At 41.6% G+C, this 27,661-nt stretch overlaps 4 protein-coding genes across 5 annotated transcripts; 1 reads left to right on the top strand and 3 right to left on the bottom strand.

Moving 5' to 3' along the window:
• Positions 1–1,136: 1,136 nt before the first annotated feature.
• On the bottom strand, positions 1,137–11,269 carry pank4 (pantothenate kinase 4 (inactive); the record flags this gene model as incomplete). Of its 2 annotated transcripts, none has more annotated exons than XM_079186626.1 (19): positions 1,137–2,685; positions 2,838–2,906; positions 3,031–3,131; positions 3,374–3,478; positions 3,653–3,702; positions 3,811–3,866; positions 4,144–4,295; positions 4,486–4,573; positions 5,884–5,996; positions 6,489–6,644; positions 7,613–7,713; positions 7,942–8,023; positions 8,171–8,352; positions 9,111–9,264; positions 9,369–9,461; positions 9,652–9,835; positions 10,202–10,410; positions 10,597–10,679; positions 11,146–11,269. In XM_079186626.1, the coding sequence occupies 19 exons, from the start codon at positions 11,267–11,269 to the stop codon at positions 2,442–2,444; spliced, it is 2,346 nt and encodes a 781-aa protein (XP_079042752.1). In that variant the 3' UTR covers positions 1,137–2,441. The 2 variants fall into 2 exon arrangements, with proteins under 2 accessions (XP_079042752.1, XP_079042753.1); XM_079186627.1 differs by having other exon boundaries at positions 10,202–10,371.
• Positions 11,270–12,997: 1,728 nt separating this feature from the next.
• On the bottom strand, positions 12,998–13,681 carry LOC306715714 (transcription factor HES-5-like; the record flags this gene model as incomplete). The annotated part of the gene is made up of 2 exons (XM_079186170.1): positions 13,522–13,681; positions 12,998–13,408 (listed from the first exon to the last, which is right to left on the bottom strand). Exons 1-2 carry the CDS (start codon positions 13,642–13,644, stop codon positions 12,998–13,000), a joined length of 534 nt encoding a protein of 177 aa, XP_079042296.1. The 5' UTR covers positions 13,645–13,681.
• Positions 13,682–17,503: 3,822 nt separating this feature from the next.
• LOC306694341 (transcription factor HES-5-like) lies at positions 17,504–18,102 on the top strand (the record flags this gene model as incomplete). Its single annotated transcript, XM_079157136.1, has 2 exons — positions 17,504–17,578; positions 17,692–18,102. Exons 1-2 carry the CDS (start codon positions 17,516–17,518, stop codon positions 18,100–18,102), a joined length of 474 nt encoding a protein of 157 aa, XP_079013262.1. The 5' UTR covers positions 17,504–17,515.
• Positions 18,103–24,147: 6,045 nt separating this feature from the next.
• On the bottom strand, positions 24,148–24,811 carry LOC306716057 (transcription factor HES-5-like; the record flags this gene model as incomplete). The annotated part of the gene is made up of 2 exons (XM_079186605.1): positions 24,672–24,811; positions 24,148–24,558 (listed from the first exon to the last, which is right to left on the bottom strand). Exons 1-2 carry the CDS (start codon positions 24,732–24,734, stop codon positions 24,148–24,150), a joined length of 474 nt encoding a protein of 157 aa, XP_079042731.1. The 5' UTR covers positions 24,735–24,811.
• Between the last annotated feature and the right edge of the window lie 2,850 nt (positions 24,812–27,661).

Here is a 27,661-nt window from a genome sequence, read left to right as displayed (position 1 = left end):
GTCAAGTCAAACATTAAACTGTCGAGTGGTTATTTTGATTGAAATTATTATTCTATGGCACAAGAGGTTTTCTGGTTAGAAACAGTGCAACTAGTTGAAAACGTCACTATTGTTTGCCCATAACTCCTTTTATCTGTCTGTGTATGGCCCTCAATCACAACACGTTTGAACACTCCTTTACTGCAATAAGAACCAGAGGAATGTGTTACATTTGAAGAACATTTGAGTGTTTTATGACTCGGATACCACACTGCGACATTCAAACTAACATAAATTACCCATGAGACACAAGGAACTAACTGTATGTACATGTATCCAAACAGCGGTGGCACACACACAAAGTGCCGTATTGTACGTGGCGGGTCACGTGACCAATCAAATTGATGTTATTGTTACTCCGGAGCCACAAAAGGTTCAGCTACCGTGTGTTGAATTCGAAGAGCGAGAAAAAAAACACGTCTTTTGAAATCATTGTTTACTGTAACTACAGTAATTAGTGTTATGCAAACAGATGCAGTCAATGCGGCACTGTTTTCTCAGGGCCCGCTGGCATCCGGGTGTTACGAGACTCGCCTGTGATTTGGAAAGTTATACGGTGGAGAAAAAAAAAGAAACAAAGAAGCCATGGCGAGAAATTGTTCGCAGCTGCAGGAACTCGTCTGTTGAAAACGGTGACCCGTCACGTGCTGCTGCCGAGTGTGTGTGCGGAGCGTCAGTGTGGATGTGAGTAAATACTGAGGTCTCTTTGTGAGTCCTTCGTCTCATAATGCGTCCATGAGTGTACCGATGCTGAGGAAAGAAAGCTAAAACCAGGACAGAGCTTACATACGTTACACATAGACGTCACTAAACCCACGAGTGTGTCTTGCAGAACTAATGTGTGTGTTTTTGGCAGTCAGAGTGATGAGGAAGAGGAGAAGCAGGAGGACCCCCTGCCAGGCCTCCTCGTGCATTAACAGCCCACAGCAGGCAGCAACCGCTGCGTACCAGGGTGCCGAGCTTTTATACCGCCAGGGGCAGGTTGGGCTTATTTTTTTACATTTTTTTTAAATATGGGACAACTTTCCTCTACAGGGCTGCAACCTCCCCCGATACACGCAGAGAGAAATGAACACACGCACACATAGAAAGGGTTTTCACCATTTAATTAAAATCGATTGTCAGGAGAATAATACACACGATTGTGCTCGGTGTGATGCAAATTATTTGTATATATGTATGTGTGTGTGTATATATATATATATATATATATACACACACACACACACACACACACAAACACACACACTGTATGAACATATGACAAATACAATATTACAATGTGATATCAAGCAACTGCAACTTTGTGAAAACTGTTCACACCAAGACAAGGCCTTTTTTTTTTCCTTTTAAATCACATCCTGCCTCAAAATCAGATATTGACGAGGAAGTCACCGAAACATTCAGCCACTTTGTCTGATTTTTGTTACAACTAGCTGCTGCACTGTTATTGCCTTCAAACAATTGCATTTGTTTGCGATTGAGGGATGGATTACAGCGTGTACTTGTACATGCCGGTTCATTACAGTGGATCCATGGAGACGGTTAGAACTATTCAACCTGAAAATGTGCGGTGTTCATTTTCACACCAAGCACCTTGGTAAAAACAAAAGAAAAAGAACGATGTCACAGTAGAATACTGCCACCTTGTGGACGAACACGACCGACTCACTTTGTGACAAAGCCCTGCTTCTCCCACGGGTCGAACATTTTCCCTGATTACCTGAACAGCTCCAGTGATTCATTTCTTAATCTCTATTCATTCCCTGGCAGTAATAATAATCATAAACTAAACAGCAGATTCCTCCTCGTCTCTGGCGTGAGATTGCTGGGAAACAAAAGTAGATATTTGTGTGGTATTTCACCGTGGACAGGAATTAAAAGCAATTCCGAGTGAATAACGCGCTAATCACATTGGCCTCAAGGCACATTAAATACACTTTATGTAAAAAGTGTTGCGGCTGAAAGCTGGAATCTCTCTCTCTCTAACACACTCCAGCCATCACATTAGCCCGTATGGGTGCACGCAGCGTTGTGTGTCGGCAGCATGTCGATGGCTGATGAAAAATGAGGGTTTCTCATTGATTTTTCCACCAGCTGATGATCTCATCCGTCACAACAGTCTGTTGAAGTTCACCGAACGCAGCCGGCGATGACTCGGCACGAAAACAAGCTGCAGACGTTGATGGAGATCAATGGGAAGTAATGATGGTAGCAAACTAAGTAGATTGCAACTGAAATCAACACCGTTTAAAAACGAAAATGTAAAAACCTCCCTGCCAACGATCACCTCTAAAACTCTGTTCATTCACTTAGTGGCAGTACGCGACCATCATCCTTACATTCAGAGCCAATCCCTTCCCGCTTCCTGGACTTTGCCGCCCTGTCGAGCTCCGCCGCGTTCACGAGGGCGTCAGCGCCGGGGAGTCGGGGCCGGCCGCCGGCACCTCGTACTTGAAGACCACGCTGAACAGCTTTCCTCCCAGGCGGTCGGCCAGCCACGAGTTCTTGATGACGGCCAGCTTGAGGCTCTCGCAGCTAAGCATGGCGTAGTAGTTGGTGTGAATGGCTCGGCCCATTCCCTCGATGATCACCAGGTCGGTTTTCCGCTCGCGCGCCACCATCGCCAGCACTTTGTCCAGGCGACTGTGGGAAGAAAGAGATGGAGGATAAAACCTTTTCTGCACTAAATGACCACAACACAGTTTGTCTAATGAAGTCTGCACCAGGAGCTCAGAGGTCTAGCTTTTAAAAGTGGACATTTACAGCCCAAACCGTAAAACTGCTAAATAACCAACCTCAGATCCAGGCAGGGAGAACTGGAACCACTTTGGACCAACGTCAACCTGTCCTCACTCAGAGCAGCCCTGCTCAACAAACACACCACAGGTCACCACAGGTCACCACAGGTCAAAAGCTTTTTAGGTGTGAAATCACGAGATCAGACAGAAAGCTATATCTTAGACTTTTTAAAAACACTCAAACACTCACTGAATCACTGGATCCAGAGCAGCGATGCTTTCGGTCAATATCTGCAGTTCACCGTTCGTTACGTCATTTAGAGCCGGACCAGAGTTGCTGGCCAACACCACCTGAGGATACACGATAGAAGAGTTAGAGTAGCAAAAAATAAAATAAAATAAAAAGATGTCCTTATCACTGAGAAAATAAAAGATTAAAGTTGAGAACAGACACGTTTGTTGAAAGATGGTTACTATTAATTCAGGTGATACTGGATCATCTATATTTTATTCCTATAAGGGAAATAAGGTTTGACTGCGTATGAATCTCCTCCAAGTTTCCTGTATTTTTGAAATGTTAAAGAGTTCCTTACCTCCGTTCCTCGAGAGAGAAGCTCTCTGACAAAAGGCATCACCCCTAGAATGATGTCTACTCCACTATTATCTACGAAAAACAAGGCACACTTATGAGGAGGACCCTGCAAGAGAAAACCAGGATGGATTGTATTCAAGCACTCATCATCAACAGCACACAGCACAGAAACACGCTCGCAAGTGTTGCAAATACTACTTGGTGCTAAACGCCACATGCTTCTGATAAAACAATAATGCTACTGTGAATAACTTGGCTTTGAAATGAGTAAGAGGCTGACCTTCAGTCTCTCAAACCACTGGTCATAGGTATCAACAAGCCACGGCCGCTCTGAGGAGAACAAAAAGAGATCAAAAGAGTCAGTCAGAGCAGAACAACTATTTTCTCTTGAGTCAAAGGATTCATGAGCAAACATAAAGGAGAGAAACACCTGGATACCTTCCAACTGTCGTTTAGCCTGCTCAAACCCAAACTCAGGATCAGACTCCAGTACGCTGCACAACATCAAAACAAAAAGGTGCAAAAATAAGACAGATGTTTGGATTACAGTGGAAACAAACCATTGAGACCAGGGCTGCAACGGCAATGAACGATTCAGCTTCAGATTTTCTAGGTCAAGCGATAAATCATTGTGATGCCGTTACATTCTCTGTTGGGATGGATGCAAGCAGCCCTACGGTGCGTTAAGACATTTTTCATTCCGTTTACTGCCAACTGTTTGCAGTCTGGCTCACTTCTCACAACAACGCAACATTGCCAAACTCCGCTCACTCTGACACGGCCTTGGCTCCCCAGTCGAAGACGTTCCCAGCCAGGACACCCCTGACCAGGGCGAACTGTCTCTCCTCCCAGCTCAGCTCCTCCAGGGACTTCACCGCCTTCTGGTAGTACTTGAGAGCCATGTCGTTCTCCCTCTGTTTGATCTGCAACGGAGCGGAGGCACCAGTCAGCTGGTTTGACAGCACTCGGCTCATACAGACATCATGAGGTGGAACTGAACCGTCACCATGCGACTGTGTGACAACATGGTCAGATGAGAGCCAGAGCAGCTGTGTAGCGCACAAAGAGGAGGCAGAGAGCAGACAAGGAAAGGTGGATGGGTTTGGCCCAGACCTTAGAGTAGGGATCAGGAAAGTTGAACTCGTTTAAGCAGTGTTCCCTGGTGTCCAACAGGCTTCTGACAGTGAGGGATCCGTAAGCACTGGGTGAGGAGAGAAGCACTCTACGTTAGCCAGAGAGAGAAACATTCACACTGGGCTTCAGGGCTGCGGCGGTTGATGCAGACTAGGGCTGCAACTAATGATTATTTTAATAATCGATTAATCTGTCGATTATTTGTTCGATTAATCGATGAATCGGATAAAAAAAACAAAAAAGCATTAATTTCTAACCCTTTTTTCAAAAACAGAGCTGACAGTGTAAATTCACAGTGCAAAACATCTTCAGAAAGTGCACAAACAGGTTGCTTGAACATCCCTGAGCTGTTAAAGTAATAATTTAAAAAAAGAAATGGACTAATATCAGGAGTGGGGTTCAGTGGGTTACCCAAAATACTCTGTCTCTTATCACCTACAAGTATAACAGTACTTTAATGAGTTAACTGAATAAACTTTACCGTGTTCGCCTGGTAGACCAGCAGTAGAATAACAGAATGGGAAGAAAAAATTCGCTGTTTTCACCCGCCATTTCTCATCTTTCTGAGCTCCGCTTAACTTCCGGTTTAATGGTCATGTTACAAAAACAAAAGCTCGTCTATCATAAGTAAAACAACGGCGAAGCAGTTACGAGTTTAACACAAGGTACCCAAAATGGCAATACATGTAATGTATTATAATTGCAGAAATAAACAAAAAATAATACAAATCGCGTAAATCAACTTCCGGTGTTGTCATGGCAACGTTTATACGCCGGTCAGCGTCAGCTACAGAACCGGAGTCCTATTCCATTATTCCGAGCTGCGGTGTTCAGGCGACCGGGCCTGCTGTGAACACTCAAACATCTCCTCGACTTATTGAGTGGCGTAATAATCGACACAACGAATCGATAATGAAATTCGTTGCCAACTCTTTTGATAATCGATTTTTATCGATTTTATCGATTCGTTGTTGCAGCCCTAATGCAGACAATATTTGATATTTTTGGCTCGACATAAAGTTATAAAAAACGTTGTCAAACTGACTTTTTAAACACTCTGTATTGAAATACGGAGCTGGTTTCTGAAAATATGGCATTTTTACAGGGTTTTTTGGACGAATTTCAACACTAGCTTACATGTTCACGTCGTGCTGTCACTGTTTATTCTAATGAATTATTGACTACATTTATACGACTGACACAGTTAACAGACTTCCCCTTTTTCATTGACATGGGCAGCTACAGCAGGTATAAAGACATGGAACTAATGCAGACGTTGTAAAAATGTCTTGAGGTTTCGTCTACTGGAAGCGACCTCTGGGTCAAACTGATAAGCCGTGCACGTGCACGTGCACAAAAACAAAACGCGCTTCTTACAAAGGCTGGTGGCGCAGGGTCTGAAGCTTGTGTCTGTACTTCTGCCGGAACTTCTCTGCTCGCTCGGCCGCCTCCGGCATGTCGGGCTGACTCGCCAGAGCTCTCTTAACCACCTGCTCCGACAAAACAACAAAACAAGAACCACGTATAATCAGCCATGTCTTCACGACCTCGACCGTGAACAGAGTGGGGAAAATAACAACATCTAGTCGTAGGAAACACCAAATGTACCGTCTATTTCTGAGCTCATTTTGTGTTAATATCTTCGCGTTTAACTGGCTAAATGATATCAAACTGTGATTGTTTTTTTCTTCAATACAAATACAATGTAGCTTTATATTAACAAAAACTGTAAGCGGTCTAGAATGTCAATGGTAACAGAGAAATTTAGTTGGAGCTTTTTCCTTAATTCACAATATTGTTCATTAGTTTTACAGACACAAATCCGTATCAGGAGGAAGAGATTTATCGCAGATTATCAGTTGAAAACCTGCTCATTCACTTATGAAATTCATCATTCATGCCTTCAAGAATAAGTGTCTGTACGGCAAGTCTTCATTTCAGACGCTGCTATTTAGCTCCGAACCACGAGCCGCCACCCCTACCCCGTCGAGGGCCTCCTCGAAGCAGTACAGCCAGTACTCGCGGGCCAGAGCGTCCTCGGCGAGGTCCACAGTGTCGGGGATGTACGATGAAGCGTCCTGCAGCAGAGGAAGATTCACCAGCTTTCTCTCCAGACGGTCCATCTCCAACATGTCGAACTAGACCCAACAAAGAGACAGAGAAGACACCACGCTGTCACAGCTGCAGCTCCTCCAACGCCAAAGCCTACTCCAGCCATCACTCGGTTATTCTAGGACATATTTCAGTCATGGTTTCAGTCGTGTTAGTCAAAAAAGCAGAGAGGAAGATGCAATATGCAACAAAAAGCAGGGAAGGCTGTAGAAAGATTTACTCTAAAAAGCTATCGGAAGCCAGTAGATTTATTAATTGAGGGACACAATCGATACTCCATTAAAGGATACATCGATAGGTTTCAAATAAGGTTAGTCAACAAAGATGAGCTCATATTTCAGTCGCAGTTTGCACTAATGAAAATTAGAGAGCTACGCTCGGGAAAAGCAGGAACTTGGGAGGCGAGAGCTGATTGCTCGACAGAGGTCGACGTTCTATGGAGACCATTATGATCAAAGTATCACAAAGCAAAGCGGCTGTCACAAACATCAAACTGTTATTTTCCAGCGAATTTTACCAAAAAATGAGTTAGTTACGGACAAATCAGTGGCAAGACTTTCAGTAGAGTCAAAGCTGAGCTATAAAAAAAAAAGCCCGCAGTGAACAAAGTGACAGAAATACATTGTAACGTTGAGCAGGAGCCACCAGTTATCAAACCACAACACAGCAGTGAGGCAGACGGAGATACTTACTGAAAACTGAAGGAGAGGGTTAGGTAGACAGAGGGGTGTGTGTGTGTGTGTGTGTGTGTGTGTGTGGAGAGGAAATGAAAAGAAAGATCAATAAATGTCTTTGAATGACGTTCATGGATTCAGTGAGAACAGAGATGATGGTGTTTCCATAAAGGAGATAAATTAAAAAGGTAAAAAAATAATCAGATATTTGATGATTTCTGGAAGAAAGGGGAAGAAGGTGAAATAGAAACCAGCAGAGTGAGAACAGGTCTTGAGGTCTAAGGGGGCTCCTTGTGGTGCATGCTGGTCTGATCACTCACCGTTCCACTGCGTGCACGCTGCATGGGATTCATGTCTGGAGAAACGCTCATCAGGCCTGAGCTTCCTGCGTAATTCTCCCCCCAGCTGTACTGGTTTGGATCTAGATGGGTACAAGATGCAATTACACATGGTTTCTGAATTAAAGTGCATTTTATTATTATTTAAGGTTTGTTTTTTTTAAATATCTGGTGCCAAGCTAGGTGGCTTGAAATCAGTTCTAGTCAGAAAAACCTTCCTCTGTTATTGGTCCTTGTAGTACATCAGTGCTTCTAGATTCTGCCATGGCAGTTAGTTAAATGTGTTTATGTAAAAGTAAAAAATTCCTTACTGTCCTCCTCTGCTCCTTTAAGAAATGCTCCGATGGCTCCGAGATAGCCTTCGTGTCTTAGGAACAAGGCCTGAACTTCACCCTACAAAAGGAAAGGGAGGACATTAAAAACTGGGTTGTAGGTGAAGTGGAGCCGATAACAAACCAAGTTCATGGGACAGAGACACGGCGTCCTCCCGCTGGAATGTGTTTAGATTGTTTTTAAGGCCAGTGGAGGAAGAGGCCTCGCCTTGGTGAAGAAGTTGATGCTGTAGGTGATCGTGTGCATAGTGACGGGGTGTCCTCTGATGAAGAAGCCTCCGAAGTACACCCGGGACAGGTTGTGGAGTTTGGCATACAGGCAGGCCAGCTGCCCGATGTCGTTGCTGATCATATGCAGCAAGCTCTTGGCCATGTCTTCTTTAGAGAACCCTACAATGTAGAACGGAGTCATAGGAAACTGAAAGGTCAACGGTTCACTTCAACGCAGGTTTTGCAATAAAACTGGAAAATATTAGACCTGCCTTGCCAAGATGACATCACAGACTTTGTGATTTCCTTTTAATTATATTTAAACTCAATCCTTTGATTGTCGAGTTTGCAGCCTGCAGTGAGTCAGTCGGGTTAATACGAGTTCCAATCGTGAAGTATGAGGGTTGAACTGAAGTAGTGTATTCCACCTTTTATTGTGGAAACTACAGTTTGACTATTATTATTATTATTATTATTATCATCATTAATAGTCTTAATTAAACAAGGACAAAGATATTCATCTCAAAATGATTGGAGACGATTTATGCCAGATTTAGCCATCAACTATTTTCTGTTTGCAAAATTCTGATGATACTGATGTGGTTCGTGCAGCAGCTGTTTAGGTTTCAATGTAAAGGCTGATACCTCCTCACCATTGAAATATATTTCACAGATCAAGGCTGACTGTAGTTGCTGCCCGTTGATGTTACAACCTTTTTACAACCAAGTCTCGAGTCCACATATTGTTTTGATACTCAAAAGAAGTTTGCGGTACTGTTTAAATGTATATTTTGGTCAAATCAATCAAATAAACTGCACAAACCAATGTATAAAGTGTGTCTATACAGTCTGTTATTACACTAACCTAGACATATATATACATATATACATTTATAACACTACAGGGCAACCTTAAAATCAATGAGCCCATGTGTTACCTTTGTCAGCAGTAGCAGATTTTCCAAAACTGCTGGCGATAAGATCTCCAGTCAAGCCCAAAGACCCGTAGGATCCTCCGTAGATGTCTTTGACGAGCATATCGACGCTCGTGTGTTGACCTTTTGAGGCCAACTGCAGCAACTCGTCAAATCTCTGCAGCAGACAAAAAAAAAAAAAAGAGTAAAGTTCACGATGTTTACGGGAACGAAATATTGCACTGAGAAGTCCATCGTTACTGGTTGAGTTATTTAGGATACCTTTGTTTTAGTTAACAACGCTCCAAGGCCCCAGAACGTCCCTCCGCCTATTGAGCTTCCTCCTATTCGCTCAAATTTGTCCTCTGATTCGACCTGTTGAGGAGGGAGAGAGCGGGATGTTGCTTTTTTTGTGTATTTTGTCTGATAAAACTAGAATATAATAGTTTGCTTCGATAAAAAAGCTGCACATCGTCACTAATCCTGGCCGCCCTTCTTTAAATGATTATACAGGGATGTCTACTTGTCTGAACCACTGACAGCATTTGGATTGGGCGGTTATTACCTTGACTATGGACACGCCGGAGCCGATGTTCACGAGCAGGTACGGGAAGATGTCGGGTTGAGTCGTCTGAAAGCGGAACTCGGAGTCTGCGTGCTTGGCGTACACGAACGCCTCGTGGGGAATGTTCCTCAGCACAAAGTTACAGCCCTTGATGAGACAGGTCATCTCATCCTCCTTGTCCACTCTGCCACAAAAAAAAAATCCATTAGAAGGAATCATCGGCAGCCGAAATGCGAAATATATCCTGGAAAGAAGACTAACTGATTTGTCTTCCATCTGGTTAATCATTGAGTATAATGTGCAATCTCCCTTGTTTTTACAGTACTACTACAGATTTGCAGTTTTCTCGACAGAGCAGCCGCATAAGCAGAAAAACAATAAACAAACATTAATGCTGATTTCATGTATTATCTCCCGTTCTCCAAGTTAAACCTCAAGACTCACATTTAACTGGAAAGCTGAACAAACGATGTGCGATGTGAATGCTGTGTTGTCATCACAACACGTATCAGATCTTCGCCTCCTCTCTCAGAAACAATGGTGCACTCACCTGAGTCCGAGCTTCCTCTCGATGAGCTCTGTGAACTTGTGCGCCCCTCCGCCCGTGGCCTTGATCACTTTGGTGTCCGTGTTGACCAGGTGGTCCTTGACGAAGTCCAGGCACGTTTCAATGTACGCATTCTCAAACTTGATGAAGTGCAGCCGTGCAGTGACCTCTTCCTGCACAGATATTTCATAGAGCTCGTCACCGGTAGCCTCCTGGAGACACACGCACGAGACGGTAACACAGAGGAGAGAGGGGTGAGGTCTTCATTATATATACTGCTGGTAAGCTAGCATATGTAAGATATGCATGCTAGCATATGTAAGATATGCATGCTAACATGTAACCCAGAACACCACAGCTTTTACAGACACTGGTGTAAACCAGATAACGTTTATTACCTTTGCAGTGTGGTCGAAAGATCGCACTTTGGCCACCTTGTGTTGTACTGTTGAGTAGTAGGCGAGCTTCGTGAGAGATCCCCCTGTTCAAGCAAAACAGCACGGACAATGTCCGATAAGAAACCGGTTAGCCAGCAGAAGCTAAACCAGTGACACACGGGATTGACAATCAGACTCTGGACCTCGTGAACTGTGAAACTGAAGCGTTAGCTGGCTAAACAGAGACGACACAAACCTCAGCACCAGCTAGCTAGCAGCTAACACCAACGCTGTTCCACTTGTCAAAGTTGGCCAGGTGTGTTTGGCACACGTCCGTTTTATCGGCTAAAGATAACCCTGACACAGGCAAACGGACTTGCTGGCAAACAAACTCAAATCAGACACGAATTCAAGCGGCTAAAGGTAGCGTGGTCTTGTTTAATTTTACTTTAAAATCATGTGTTGTCATAGTATCAGGCTGCGGCATAGCTGGTCGATAAACACGGACATTAGCTTTGTTAACGCAGAAGTGGCTAAATAAATAAAGAAAACGTTTGTATTCCCGGGTACCTATGTCTATCGCGAACCGCTTTGCGTTCTCCAAGTTGCGGAATATTTCGTCAGGAGGGAGAATAATGCTTTTATCCATGGTGTGTCTACTTGTGCTGCTGTGGAGTCCACCACATTCCGCCATGGTCGGCAACGATCTGACGCTGCGTGCGCACCGTGCGTACGTGCGCGGCCCCAGTCGTCCAATCAGCATACGCTTACACTGTGAGGCGTGTGAGTTTTCATGTAAACACTTCCGCCAACATAAACGTAGAAGACATTGGGGGGCGGAAACATTTTCCAAAGACTTTCCTACTCTTTTATATAACTTGATTAACATCTAAAGAAAAGACTGAATTGGTAAATTACTTATTGACAGTTAATTGCATACTCTAAACTGTCAAGAATGATTTAAAAAAGGAGTAGACAACTGCCAGGCCTGTGTTTTGAGGTGTAATTGGTGCATATCAAAAAAGTCAAAAGTTGTTTATTAATCTTTTGATGTAACAATGAATAATGCGATTTTATTGTGTATTGCTCATACGGATTATTTGAATGTGTGGCAGCTATAGAATAAAAAATGAATGCTATATTTTTACTAAACTGCTTATTTATGACTACTGAAAGCATTATAGGTGGAGTAACAGCTAGCCCGTCACTTATCTCAACTAATTGTTTTGCCTGTTGAACATTAACCCTTTAACAAGCAAGTTTTACTTTGTTAAAACCCACATGACCTCATTTTAAAATCCTTGTGTCTAAAAATAAAAAATAAAGTGTCTCTCCAGCTTTCTATGGAAATATGTATTAATGATACACAAGATGTGTCAAATATTTCCATTTGGTGATGAAACGGAGCAGTGAATGAAAAGTTGGATCAGGCTGATACAGTAAAATATATGTGATCCTGTGAGACAAAGTAGAATAAGCTTTTTTTGTATTTTAAAACTACAATAGGTAATGCATTAACTCCCTCGTTTGAAGTGCACATATACAAAGCAACCACTAGAGGATACTGCTCAGCCATATTAGAGATATAAAGTGTGCAATGAGAGATGCTGCAGTTGACCACAGACTGAGGTATACACATTTTTACTGCCCAGTACGCCCCAATACAAAAATATATCAGATAATGTTGTTAATAAATTATGAAATGACACAGCTCAAGATTCAGTTGATGTTTTTTATTCAACAATATTGAACCATAGACATCATAAAGGCACTAGTGGTGATGATGCATCACAGCAAAACGGTGCAGTTCAAGACATTGTACTCAAATAGAGTAGAGGTAACAGCTCCAGTTTTTGTTACAAAACACAGGGAATCGTTTAGTACTAGCTAAACACAGTGAACCAACTCTCTTACACTGAGAGAAAATAACTTCCAGATATTAACAGAACATGTTGGTGACAGAACAGAAAACTTGAAGACCCAACATGGGTCAAAAATCTTTTACAAAGTCAACAGTCAGTCAAGCACAAAGTGCTACCAGAAAGTAGCTGAGATTTGCCAATTTTTTTGTCACTGAATCAATCTTGATATAGAAGACTTATAGGACTTTAAGGCAGTTGTGATAATTCTGGCCAATATCGGCCAAACATTTGATTGTATTCATAAATCAGTACGAGGATATTTGGTATTCATAGAATACATTTCTATGCTACTCAATATTTTCACAAAAATATTATAAACTTTTCATTGAAAAAATATTCCCAAAAATAAATGGAAATCTCCATACAATATTACCTTGAGGATAATTAAAACACTTTGCACAGACACATATCTTTTACATTTCAAAATATTATGTCTGATAATAACTTTTGACCAATGTGGTCATCTCAGTTTGTCTGGTAGTAGCTCCAGTCCTGGGTGTCTACCACGGCCTCCAGGGGGCGCTGCTGACTGGACTCTTGTCTCTGGTGATGCTGGTCTGGACTGTGGAGCTCAGAGGAGAGAAGTCAGCCTCTCTCAGGTTCTTGCTGAAGTGGTTCAGCAGTCTCTTCTGGGACTGGGTCTTCACCTGTTCCTTGGACAGGAAGTGTGTCACCTCTTGGACACATCTGGAGTAGCCCTGACCAACAGGTGCTGAGTCCACAGCTGGATGATGCTGCTGCTGCCGCCGCAGTCGTCTCAGGACACAAACTGTCATCTCCAGGATGTCTGCTTTCTCCAGCTTGGAGTCTGGCTGCTGTTTGAGGAACTCTGCATCCAGGAGAGACTTGAGCTGCTCAATGCTGCTGTTGATTCGCTCTCTGCGTAACTTCTCCACCAGAGGCTTTCTGAGCTGCAGAAAGAAGAACAAAGTCATTAATAATCTTATTCTGGAGGAAAGTGTTAGTTTGAAAAAAGACAACGTCTCACTGACAACATTTAAATCTTCTTGAATCTTCAATTTACCTTGTGGGTCAGAGTGAGATGCTCCTGAGAAGTGGTCATTGCTGCAGTGATTGTAGGTGCCATGTCTGGATCTCTGTGCTGTAGAGGTCTCTGCAGAGAGAATCTGATGTCTGCTGGCTTCATCCCTCCTATTTATAGTCCCACATCTCCATATGAATGTGTGGGTCTCGGTCTAGTTGGAATTTCCCACAGTCTCAGCCAATCAGCGAGCTTGGTGAGACAATGAGGGATGCAGCACACTTATTGCTGTTAATGCCTGGGGGACAATGGTTAGATCTCAGGGGAACAGGGGGAGGACTGGGGGGTTAATGGAGAGAGACTCTCAGAGCTCTGTGTGAATCTGGGAAAGTGGTGACCCTGTAGAGAGAGCAGATCTGCTGCCTGATGCTGGATCAATGACTTTTTACTGAGCACACGCTCATCATCACAAGGGGGAAAACACCTTTATACCTTTAACTATTGTTGCATTTTGGGCTATTAAATCAAGTCTCAGTCCTTGATAGGTTGTTATGTGAATCTGAGTGATATCGCCATGAAACTTTGCCCGTTGATTATAACTTTGAGACAATTATTTTTTCTATTACAAATTTACTAATTCATGTGTTTGACTCAATGGTTTTAATAGATGGACTTTTGGATGTGGCCATGTTATTAGGAATGCAATATTATATAAATCAGACTATTGATGATGTATGAACAAAGCCCCTCTGTAAAAGTGAATATAGGAGTGGAAACTGGAAAGTTTGGTGTAAGTGCACCGAAGTGGAGATTTCAGAGAAAACACCCTTTCAAGATATGTTTTCTAAAATGACACATTTTACAGACGCTACAGGGTAAAAAGAAAAAAGGAACCAATAGATATCACCATGAAACTTCCCCAGTTGATTACTTACCTTAAGACAATTATTATTTTGGATGTTTTCTTTCCACTAGTCTGGAAAAAAGACACGTTATGGAAGCAAAATAGCTAATTAATTAAAAACACTGTTTTTGCCTGCAGGTGTCTCCCCTTAAAGCGGACATATCACATTATTCTGAACAGGCAGCTCAATGTTTCTAAGCAAACACAACAATCTTGCAAGCAACAATACATGTGATTCCTTCATACATTGTGATCAGTGTGTAATACATTAAAGTCAAGCTCATTCAGCCGAAAAAGTTGTCCAGGTGAAACAGATGTGCCTTGTGTGTTGTTCCAGTGAGTGAAGACTTGGTGAGTTTCTCACACTGGGAGCTGTGATCAGTGCACCACAGAAGCCGTTTGATTGGCTCTCGTGGCGGCTGGCGGCCCTCCGCTGAGAAAAGGGCACAACTTGGCGCCACAAACCATCTGGAAGAAAACGATGTTTTAATGTCCAAAAAAGTGAAGGGAGGCTTGGATGGAAATAAGGTTACAGGTAATTGATTAAAATAAATACCAAATTCCCTTTTTATTTATTTCTAAAGCAAGAATTCCCTCTCTTTTTTATCTGTATAGTCAATTTATTAAAAGGTTTCCTAAAACACATGGAAACTAGACAACGGTACATGTCTGTCCAAACATGAAGCACGTCTTTATAACCCTTGTTGTAAGGGCGCCACCGCTGTGCCAGTTTGGCATCCATCAATAGAAAAAAAAGGCTTACATTGAAATAATGACCTTATAAACAGAGGGGAAATTAAGTTGGCAAAAGTTATCGAGTTGGGACCAAAAAGAGAGAGAGAGAGAGAAATACAGGAGAGGGGGGAAAAAAGGAGAATAAGGAGAGAAAAAGTGTGCCAACTCCCCTCGGAGAATAGTCAGGTGCTGGTGGGGTTGAGGATGCTAATCACACTGAACTGTGACTCTGCTCGCACCGCTTTCCCACACTCGGTCCATTGACAGAGCTCCTGCTCAACAATAGACATGTGCCTTGTTAAATGCTAATTCATCCCCACACAAGCAGCTCCCAGCTCTCCCCCGAGGGGAACGTTTGTTGTTTAGACACTCCTCAATTAGGAGACGAGAGCAGGACAAATAAACACAAATATTTTGACTGGGAATGTAGCCAGTGCATGTAATGTAATGTAACAACCAGCCAGGTGTATTTAGGTGCAGATTTCATAATTACGTAGAGCTTTAAACTGCATAATATTTGAATAAGAAGTATAAACACTTTTAATAACTGTTTTAAAACACATTGTAAGCAGCTAAAAGGACATTTTGTGTTCATTAAGGTACAGTATTCATCGACAATTATAACATCTCCTATAAGGACAGAGTTTATATAATTATAACTATGTTCATACAGCATTATAATCCATTATCTGTTTATACACAAGCCTCAAACGATGGGGGCTTGAGGAAGAGTTATAGTTGGTGACAAATCTATAAGTAAACACTCATATCTGCTGTTTCATGTCACTTATTTAGTTTGTATATACTGTGTAGGAATGCTAAATAAGGAGGGTTGAGGTAAGGTGTTTCTGTATCTTCTTGTTTAAAAGATTGAGGCTGTCTATTTTTTATAAACTTTTTAAATGATACCTTTAAAAGAAGATAAACTATACTATCATTAGATTAAAAAAAACATATTTGATAATTCAGCAACATTTAATTTGAATCAAAATCGTCCGAATGAATTTCTTTCAACAAACAACCAAAACTAAACATTTTCCAAGTGGGTTATTTTACTATGAATATTTAAACATATAATGTCAGTATACTATGAAGTCTAGTGAGTAAAAAAACATAAACCTTTGAAATTCAGAGAAGAAGTCCTCCCCCGCTCACAGACGTCTATGTCTGTCTCTTTTGTCCCACTGCGGCTCTGTGAGTGAGTTTTCCCTGCTTTCCCACACTCTGTCCATTCAGCGCTCCCAAGAACAAAAGAAGTGTGTCTGGTTGCACATCACATTAATTATGGAGTCAGTTTACGAGTTTTGTCTCACTGCCTCCAAATGGAAATTCCTGTCATCCTGACTCGTCATTACCAGGCTTTTGTAAAATGTCTACCAGGAATGCAGACATGCTAAGGATTAATGAACATTCAAACCCCCCCCCCTTTACATTCAAATTGTTCCTCTGCATTCCAGGCTGTTTATGTTGACGTGATGGATAAAAGGGTGTCTACTCCTGAATCAATCAGGTGCTTGTTATGCTGCAATGAGACTATGAATTTGAAGTTCGAGCTTATTTTTAATAGCCTGCAATTAAAATACATTTAAAACATGATGAAACCATCTTCATCCAGCTGTTGACAAGAAGATTTGAGTTTGAAAACTATAAAATAAAAAGGTTCCATTGCATCCACGAGAGTGTCTCTTTAAGTTTAGTATGACTACGCCTCAACTGCAGTCTGCAACATCAATACATTTTGTTTTCTTCCTATCCGTATTGGAGTTTACTGCTTTTTTCCTCATTTTATCCAATTTGTATCCGTCTTTGAGAAATAAATCTGATGTATCCTCAATATTATTAGTCACAAACCACCCAAGTTAAAAAAAGAAGAAAAGAAACCAAGCTAGAGGACTATTTTTCATGTATTAGTTCATGTTTAGTTTAGTAAGGTTGCTTCGTATAAAACAGAAATAAATCTACTTTCAGTTGTAGATAAAGAGAAAATGTAACATATCTTCATCATCAGTCTAACGTGTGTGATGGGACGATGAGCGTGTGCTCAGCCAAAGTCATTGATCCAGCATCAGGCAGCAGATCTGCTCTCTCTGCAGGGTCACCACTTTCCCAGATTCACACAGAGCTCTGACAGTCTCTGTCCACCCCCCCCCCCCCCCCCCCCCCCCCCCCCCAACCCCTCCCCCTCCTCCACCTGTTCCCCTGAGATCTAACCATTGTCCCCCAGGCAATAAAACCATTCAGCATGCTGCATCCCTCAATGTCTCACCAAGCTCTCTGATTGGCTGAGACTGTGAGAAACTCCAACTAGACCGAGACCCACACATTCATATGGAGATGTGGGACTATAAATAGGAGGGATGAAGCCAGCAGACATCAGATCAGCACAGAGATCCAGACATGGCACCTACAATCACTGCAGCAATGACCACTTCTCAGGAGCATCTCATTCTGACCCACAAGGTAAATTGAAGATTCAAGAAGATTTAAATGTTGTCAGTGAGACGTTGTCTTTCTTCAAACTAACACTTTCCTCCAGAATAAGATTATTAATGACTTTGTTCTTCTTTCTGCAGCTCAGAAAGCCTCTGGTGGAGAAGTTACGCAGAGAGCGAATCAACAGCAGCATTGAGCAGCTCAAGTCTCTCCTGGATCCAGAGTTCCTCAAACAGCAGCCAGACTCCAAGCTGGAGAAAGCAGACATCCTGGAGATGACAGTCTGTGTCCTGAGACGACTGCGGCGGCAGCAGCAGCATCATCCAGCTGTGGACTCAGCACCTGTTGGTCAGGGCTACTCCAGATGTGTCCAAGAGGTGACACACTTCCTGTCCAAGGAGCAGGTGAAGACCCAGTCCCAGAAGAGACTGCTGAACCACTTCAGCAAGAACCTGAGAGAGGCTGACTTCTCTCCTCTGAGCTCCACAGTCCAGACCAGCATCACCAGAGACAAGAGTCCAGTCAGCAGCGCCCCCTGGAGGCCGTGGTAGACACCCAGGACAAAATTGAGGTTCACTCTGTGCTGTTGGACTTTTAACCTCGTCCTAATTCTTGTGGTAGTCTCATTTGGAAGAGTTATTGTATGTTATTGCAATGTTTAACTTGTATGACCTTTTGTAAAGGTCACATTCTGTGGTTCTGTGATATTTGCAGGTTGGCTACTACTTAGTTTTTTAAAGGTAGTCACTTATTGCTCTGTGGAGTTAACTTTTTTGTTCCCAATGGGAATGCCTTTATGTTGTCAGTAACACCGACAATGATGTATGTACTTTTACTCCATTTAGGAGGCACAGTTAATCATGTTGAACATGTTTCTGATTTATATGTGATGTTCACATAATTCTGTTTATTGAAATGTACTTTCTGGTATATCTTTAAACATCTCAACTGTCTGCATTTCTAGCAGACGCATTTTGTATTTTCAGACAAATGTGCTGCTTTATAACTCTGTGAGTGACAGCACCTATACCTTCAATGAAGGGCTTGTTGTCTCAACGTGAATGTATCTCTTCATGCCAAGTGATGCGCAATAAAACAATCAGAAAAACAAACAAACTAAAAAAAAGTTGTTTTCTCTTTTTTATCACAAACGTCTGTAAATGCCTGAACACAAAGAACCACACCTTAATCTGCTGCATATTTTCAAATGTATTTTAAAACAGGAAGATAACATGGAGAGCATGTAAAAAAACAGCTCACAAACGGTGCACCTGGTCAGTGATTAGAGGGGTTTGGCCTTTGTGACGGTAGTTCCACATCTTGAAGACATTGTCACAAACGTATGATGAACAATGAGCCAGCAAACGTCCCTTCAGCTGTGAGCTCACGTCAACACACTGACGCGGTGACGCGGATCAAACACGTCTCTTTACTGGTGGGAGGAACGCCGCTCCTCTGAAAGGCACTGGTAGAACTGGGACGAGTCAGTGTCCTGTAGGTGATAAACTGGGCTCCGATCTGGTGAATGCAAAGGCCATAGTACATTATCAGCCTCATCACTCATCATTTACTGAACCTTCTTTGTCCTTTCTGCAAGCACAGGAATTCATTACGTTTATCCACCCTTTTGATCAGGTTTCCCCTTTTATGTTTTCCTTAAGTAAATGTAGCAATACCACAAAGTAAAAGTACTCTGTCAGTCAAAAGTCCTTCATTTAAAAGCTTACGTAAGTAAAAGTACAAAAGTGCCAGCATGAAAATATACGGAAAGTATTAAAAGCAAAAGTCCTCATCATGCAGAACATTATCACATTATCATTATAATTAGTGATGCATTAATGTTAATGATGCAGCTGGTAAATGTGGAGCTCATCTTAAATACCTCATGCTGGGTGATTTATTCAGTAATAATAAATAATGGTTTAGTTGATTATATTTTGTGGTAATCATTAAAACCTGCAAAGTTAATAAAGCTGTTCAATAAATGTATCGGAGAGAAAAGTGCAATATTTTGCCTCTGAGATATAGTGGATAGAAGTTTAGCAGAAAACAGAAATACTTAAGTAAAGTACAACATGGTACTGAAGGACAGTGCTTGAGTAAATGTAGTCGGCCTGTCATGGAGCAAACGATGCTGCTGCTCATGGTGTTCAAACATTCGGTCCACTTCAGAACTGATAAACAAATAACCTTCAAAATGTAATTATCTGTACAGAATACGACTGTACCGATTATGTTCTGAGTACTTTACTGAAGTATTCCTCCAGGTTGATTTGAAAGAGGTGACATGAAAAGACTTACATTTCTTATATATTTATTTTCTTAAAGTCTGCAAAAGCAACAAAACAAATTGCAATCCACTTTGGATGAATAAAATTAAAACAGGTGAATAAACCCCCAAAACATATGCATACATGGCATACACAAAACAATAACAAATCCCTTTTCATAAGAAAGGATGGTGTTTAAGGATAAGGTACATCATACCTTGAAACAAGGCAGTAAGGCACTGTACGCAATATAAGCCTATACAGTATTTTCTCAGGAACAATAGCTTCATATATCTCTGTTTGGCTTCAAATATACTGCAGTTCATCTGTATAGATTTTGAAGATTATTAAATTAAATCTTTTGAAAACATCTTGGTCCGAACTAATTCCTGCATAGTTAAAAGACCCGATTTATCTTCCATGGTCTTGTTCCAACACAAACTACAACCACGAGAATAACACATCCCACAAATAGCAGCACAGCATGTTTTAACAAGTCAGCTACGGACTCTTCTTCTCTTCTTCTTCGCCTCTGAATCCACGTTTCCATCTTTCTTCCTCTGGCTTCTGTTGAAGCTAAAATGAAAACCACAAAGGTTCTGTAAGATCTGCTCGTCGCACTGCAAGCAATGCATTTATCTACAGCCAACAGATCGCCATGCAGAGATGCAGCTGGCGTCACTGAAGTCTGTAGGTCACAAATCAATGAACTGCAACTCGTTCACTGCAGTTTTTGAGTCCATTTCCTCGTTGTCTTTAAAAGCACAGTGGAGCCAAGTCCTCCTCCTCGTCGGGAAACAGACGCAAGATGTCCCTTGAATATTTGGAGTAGCCGTTGTGTGACAGCAGGGCTTTCTTCAACGTGAGCAGGGACTTTATTTTCTCCAGGATGTCTGCAACGGGGATCCCGTTCTGCAGGTGTTCTCCAATCAGAGCCTTCAGCTTCTCCACGCCGCTGCTGCATTTCCTCTCCAGCATGTGGAGTTTACACCTGAGAGAAACAAAGTCATTTAGTTTAGTCAGGAGAACTTAATAAAAATAAATGCTATGAACACATTCATTTAAAGTTGTGAGTTTGAAGAAATGCAGCGTTGGCTTACCTAAAGAGCTGCTCCTTCACGCTGTCTTGAAGAGCGAGGTCTGCGTAGAGAGCCATGTCAAGGTTTGCTTCTCAGTGGTGGGAACTTCTGGTGTTGCTTGAGGAGGTTCGGAGGAAGTCTCTGTTGACATCGGCGCCTGCTGCTCTGCATTTATGCCGTTCAATGCTGCGCTCCCTCTGCTTTGCCAGCCAATCAGGGGGCTCCTAGCTCAGGACAATAGAGTGAATTTAATGCCTGTCACACAGAACAGGTGGGATGCTTTATCTTTATGCCATACATCAGCGAGGTCAGTGGGAAAATGTGTTTCCTGAGGTAGACACGGGAACATTTCGTTTTTGTGATGCGTAGGCCTGGATGCCGATTATGATGAAGATTCTTTAATAACTATAATGTAGGGAAGTGAAATGAAAAGAAACTAAATAACGTCATACTTCAACTGAAACACACTGTCATGTCTCAACAGAAATCTGCAACATACGAATAACAAATTGTCGTTGACAAGTATTAAAAGTGGAACTGTGGTGTTTATTTTACTTGACAGAGATTTTAAAATTAATTTATAAAATTAATAAATAGAAAATGCATTACACCCCAATACAATATAACTAAAAACAATGTTTAAAACAAGATCTAAAAGCTGGACAAATGTTTGAAAGTGATATTTTCTGGCTGCTTGTGTCTCAGCAGATGGTTTGTGTGTGAAGTGGCTTTCTGCCTGAGAACCGTCCCGAGGCTTTGTGGGAGCAGACACACTTCTATTGTGCCTGCAGCTGAGCAGCCTGCATTCAGAAGTGTGGGAAGCCGTGTGTCGCCGTGGCTCCAAGCTCCAGAGAGAGAGGAGGGCGTGTGACCGGGGCACGTTCAGCCCCGCGCTGGGAGCTGTGGGAGCTCAGAGGAGGGGAGCTGGGAAACCTGGGCCCCCTATTACACAGACAGCAGATATATACACACACACACACACACACACAGACAGATGGAGAGGAGATACGCAGGGTAAAGGTAAACCCACCTCAACATGATTACAGCTTGCAGTTGTCTCAGTGTGCTCACAGACAAATAAATAAATGCAAGGCATTTGTTATAGACAAGAAAACAAATCAAAAATATTAAGAAAAGGTAAAAACATGCCATGTCAGAGATTATATTGTAAGAATGCTCCGGATTCTGAGAACCGTTTATTGCCAAGTTCGTTACACATACAAGGAATTTGACTTGGTGACATCGCAATAAACAATCAACAATCAACAATCAACAATATTGTTTTTCTTCTACTTAAAAAAACAATAAACTTATAGATAACAACTTAAAAGGGTCATAATTAATTTATAGGTTCTATAGGAATTGCAAAGAAATAAACTCAAATATTTCAATTTCGCGTGAGTTTTTTTTGTCTTGCATTTATGATTCTGTCAGCCAATCAAATTGCACTTTTCTGATGGCTTCATGAGTTGACCTGTACCACCTGAATGTACCATCAACTCTAAGTGTAACCAACATAAAATACATCCTTCAGTGGTGTAGTTTGTAGGAAGTCTGCAGGCTGAGCACAGATATATTAGTCAAATATATTGTGGCATTAACTTACCTTTTAGAATAAAGAGAACATTTGGAATAAAGTATATGGGTATGTATGTGTGTGTGTGTGGGTGTGTGCGCGCGTGTATGTGTGCATGTATGTATGTGTGTGCATGTGTGTGTGTGTGAGTGTGTATGTGTGCGTGTGCGTGTGTGTGTGTGTGTGTGTGTGCGTGTGTGTGTGTGTGTGTGACTCTTTCATTGACCTCTCTCTCTCTCCCTCTCTCTCTCTCTCTCCCTCTCTCTCTCTCGCTCTCTCTCTCTCTCTCTCCCTCTCTCTCTCTCCCTCTCTCTCTCTCTCCCTCTCTCTCTCTCTCCCTCTCTCTCCCTCTCTCTCCCTCTCTCTCTCTCTCTCCCTCTCTCTCTCTCTCTCTTGTATAGAAGAACAACAAAACTCATGGATGAAACTCCATGAGTTTTGGATTGATGCTGGTCGATTAAGGAGCTAATGCAATGGTTAATGCTAATTCTCATTGAGATGGTGAACTGGAAATACAAATTGTATTTGTGTCTTATCTAAATAACACAATTATAATATATTATACATGTATCATTTGTAATTTATTTTATTTTATGTGCTATAGTTTTATGTAAATAAGACAAAAATGTTAATCAGATGTCAAAAACTGTCTCTGTTGTATAATTCTACCCTTAACAAATGAAGGGGTGGATTGGGTAGGAGGGGGGGGGGGGGGGTCTTATAATAAGGGATGTATTGCATCAGCAACATAAAATGGGAACAGAGCTGAGATAATGTAAATTATTAAATATTATTACAGGCTATGGGAAAAAACATCACAAGAACTCAAGATTTTCAGCTGGCAGTGTTTGTTTATTCAACAAGGCGCAATGAGCCACAGAAAGTATGAAAAGTCCAACTAAAGGTGATGATACATCACAACAACAACTTGTAGATTTCTACAAGACACACTGTACTCACATAGAGTAAAGGAACGACTGTCTTTATAAAAGACAAACACATTTGAGAAGAGACTACAAACGCCTCATTGACATTATTTTGAAACAAAAACAATAATTTGCTCTTAATAAATCAAAGCAAAACAGTACAAACGGACCTTAAAACAGATCAAAATGTTATAACCACAGTGTGATGAATTGCAGGTTAATAACTGCTAAATACATTCATGTTCATTAACAAAAACATTACAGTCACTGGAAAATTGTGACAGTGTGATATTAAGTGAATCTTTTAGAAAAAAAGAATAAACAATTTGATCTAACAACAGATCAGTTTGGAGTAATCAGAGTGATTAAAGTCAGTTATAACAAAACAACTAAAGTTTCTGATCAAAATGATCCATAACAATCAAAAGATAACAGATGTATCCATAGCTTATACAACTGCACCAATACATGAAGTACAGTGATGTACAACAATAATTGCTGACGCAATCAGATGTGGGTTCATGCAACATGCATGACAAGATGTTCTCTTTCTTAACTTGAAAGATAAAGTTGCTGTCATTTCCTCAGGAAATGTCATCTTCCACAAAGGAAACTTAATGCAAACCTTCTGTACAAACAGAAGAACAATTCATAACATTAAAGAATTCAGAAGAATTCACTTCCAGTAATCTTTGACCAATGTGGTCATCTCAGTTTGTCTGGTAGTAGCTCCAGTCCTGGGTGTCTACCACGGCCTCCAGGGGGCGCTGCTGACTGGACTCTTGTCTCTGGTGATGCTGGTCTGGACTGTGGAGCTCAGAGGAGAGAAGTCAGCCTCTCTCAGGTTCTTGCTGAAGTGGTTCAGCAGTCTCTTCTGGGACTGGGTCTTCACCTGCTCCTTGGACAGGAAGTGTGTCACCTCTTGGACACATCTGGAGTAGCCCTGACCAACAGGTGCTGAGTCCACAGCTGGATGCTGCTGCTGCTGCCGCCGCAGTCGTCTCAGGACACAGACTGTCATCTCCAGGATGTCTGCTTTCTCCAGCTTGGAGTCTGGCTGCTGTTTGAGGAACTCTGGATCCAGGAGAGACTTGAGCTGCTCAATGCTGCTGTTGATTCGCTCTCTGCGTAACTTCTCCACCAGAGGCTTTCTGAGCTGCAGAAAGAAGAACAAAGTCATTAATAATCTTATTCTGGAGGAAAGTGTTAGTTTGAAGAAAGACAACGTCTCACTGACAACATTTAAATCTTCTTGAATCTTCAATTTACCTTGTGGGTCAGAGTGAGATGCTCCTGAGAAGTGGTCATTGCTGCAGTGATTGTAGGTGCCATGTCTGGATCTCTGTGCTGATCTGATGTCTGCTGGCTTCATCCCTCCTATTTATAGTCCCACATCTCCATATGAATGTGTGGGTCTCGGTCTAGTTGGAGTTTCCCACAGTCTCAGCCAATCAGAGAGCTTGGTGAGACAATGAGGGATGTGGAGCAGCATGTTCGCTGTTAATGCCTGGGGGACAATGGTTAGATCTCAGGGGAACAGATGGAGGACTGGGGGCTGGGGGCTGGGGGGGGGGGTAATGGAGAGAGAGCTCTGTGTGAATCTGGGAAAGTGGTGACCCTGTAGAGAGAGCAGATCTGCTGCCTGATGCTGGATCAATGACTTTTTACTGAGCACACGCTCATCATCCCATCACACACGTCGAGGATCAATTATGATGATATGTTACATTCCAATTTTTCTTAGAATGAACATGTATGTATTTATGTTTTGTACAAAGCAAATTTATCAAACGTAATACTATAATGCATAAAAAAAAATCCACTTGCTTGCTTGGTTTCTTTTTTAACTGTCTGTTAATGTTGCAGAATCTTGGTGGTATACAGTCGTGCAGTGGAGCATCAAGAATATTTTGATTGCAGACTATTATGCAGCATAACAATAAAGTTGAATATTTTATTTTTTTTATATATTGATTTGAGTAAAAACTTTAAATGTAGTAGGTGAAATCTTAATTGGCAAATTGGTTAGATTTTTCATTTTTAAAATCTTTTTCATAAAATTTAGTTTCATCAAAAATGTACCATTTTGTAAAAGATTATGTTCGAAACCAGTTTGATGCATTCATGGCATTTGACTAAACTCAACAGAGTGATCATGCAGCAGAGTCTTTTGACACGTGCCTTGAATTCAGTGTGAGTAACAAGTTGAGCTCAGTTTCCCACACCGACTCCCTGTATGGTCCGGTCAATGAACCACAAAGGCACTCCTGTGACAGATGCTGGCTGTGTGTTGTTATAGAAACGGAGCCTGACATCACCAACCATCTGGAGGGAAAGGACACCATTGGCTGATTCTAACAGTGTGAACATTTTGCTGTCCTAAACTATCACTAAAGAACGTAATCATGTCATATTTTCAGTTTTCAATCATCCTAATACATTGTGAACTTCAGGTCATTATCATGCCACATTACTGACCATTAACTGGATCACAACTCTACTTTATAAAAAATGGTTGGGGGGGGGGGGGGCAGCTGTTTCCTGAAGTGTGCCAAATCCCTCAGGAGAATGAGTTGGCTGCTGGTGGGAGGGATGTCATTCACACTCGACTCAACCCCACACAGTTCTCCCACACTAGAAATAAATTGACATGTGTCCCTATCCTAGTGGAGCTTGAGGGTCTTTTACACAAGTAGGGTTTGGCCCCCTCCAAAAAAGAATTACCCATTATGTTGAAACGTGGGTTAAGCAACTAATTAAATGAAAGCTAATTAAATCAATTGTCTTTTGCACTTCTAATTAATTAATCAATATTGTAAAATGCTACAATCTCATATGCGTGTACTGGGTCGGGGTCTGAACTATATGGTCTGAACATGAAGGTGGAACGTCTTGTCTGAGTCTGTTCACTCAGGTCATAATTAATGTGACAGGAAGTGTACACTGGATGGATGATGCTAGAACCTATCCGGCAAATTTAAGCTTGCTAACGCTAGAAGATGGACTTCAAAACTTTTTGTGACAAATGGTAGCAGGGAGGCTCGATAGAGCACTTGAGGAAATATTAACGGACGAGACAAATGTCACATGTGAAGAGATGCAGCCGCAACGGCAGCGAAGCTGTCACCTCAATGGCTAACGGCTGACAGCTGCTCAGGTGTAGCAGTAAGCCTGGCTCCTCCATCTTTAAAAGACTGGATTCTCTGCTCTCCGTTGGGACTCCTATTACCCATACTGGTGGTTTTTGGACTAACAAAACCAATGTCAATGTTACGTTACCCTGGCCATTTAGTTAACGTTACACAAAAGGCAGAAGAACAGAGATGGATTTGCATTTGCCTTTTAAAAAATTCCAACTTCCAACCATCAACTGTAATGGATTTAAAATAAAATTAAAATAATTAAACATGGCTAACATGAACTAGGGTAAAAGAATCAACACCAAAAGTTGGTCTTTAAAACTTTTGTGACCAAAAGAGGAAATATCTGAGGTCGAGGCAAATGTAAAAAGTGAAGAAATTTGGCCTCAACGGCTAACGGCTAACTCAAATTGTAACAGCGGCAGCTAGCAGGGGCACTTCCTGTTTCAAGCTCAGCTACCAATGTTTAGGAGAGGTGCCAAGGCAGTTGCCGGTTTTAAGTCTTTCTTTTTCTTAAATTGACAATATGTGACAATACATTAAGGTCCTTGAGAGTATGAATGTTGGTAGTTGTAATTGGTTTAGTAAAAAAAATACCAAATTGTATTGGTATGGCTACAGAAAAAAATGTACAAACTCAAAACTGATCAAATGAATATACACTTTATGACAATACAACAACAAAGTACACTGATTCTTTGGAGTTTGTCTCCGATGAAAAGACATCTAAATTATTTTACACAAGTAACAGTGATTAAATAGGACTACTTGTACTTTCTTGAAATGTCTTGAACCAATCTCCCAAATGCACCATCACGGTGTTTCTTTTGTGAGCTATTCATTCCACTCAAGTACTGCAAGGTGGTCAGAAAGCAGACTCTCCAGGTTTCCACTAAGCCCTCAACCTTTCCACTGCTGTGACACAGAACTCCTTTCTTTTTACCATTTTACTAAGAGTATGTGAACTGGCTGCCATGCTGTCATCCATCATGTCAATCTGCCGTAATCGTAGACCCTGAGAAAATCTTCAAAGGCAAATTTAAAAAAAAGAAATGTTTGTGTCTCTAAAATCATTGACAAAACATTATAGACATTATTTTGCATGTTTTATGCAAATTA

The sequence above is a fragment of the Pholis gunnellus genome (genome assembly GCF_910591455.1).
Source record: "Pholis gunnellus genome assembly, chromosome: 3".
Taxonomy (NCBI): domain Eukaryota; kingdom Metazoa; phylum Chordata; class Actinopteri; order Perciformes; family Pholidae; genus Pholis; species Pholis gunnellus.
Note: the sequence above shows the minus strand (reverse complement) of the source record. Positions and strands in the feature narration are given on the sequence as shown.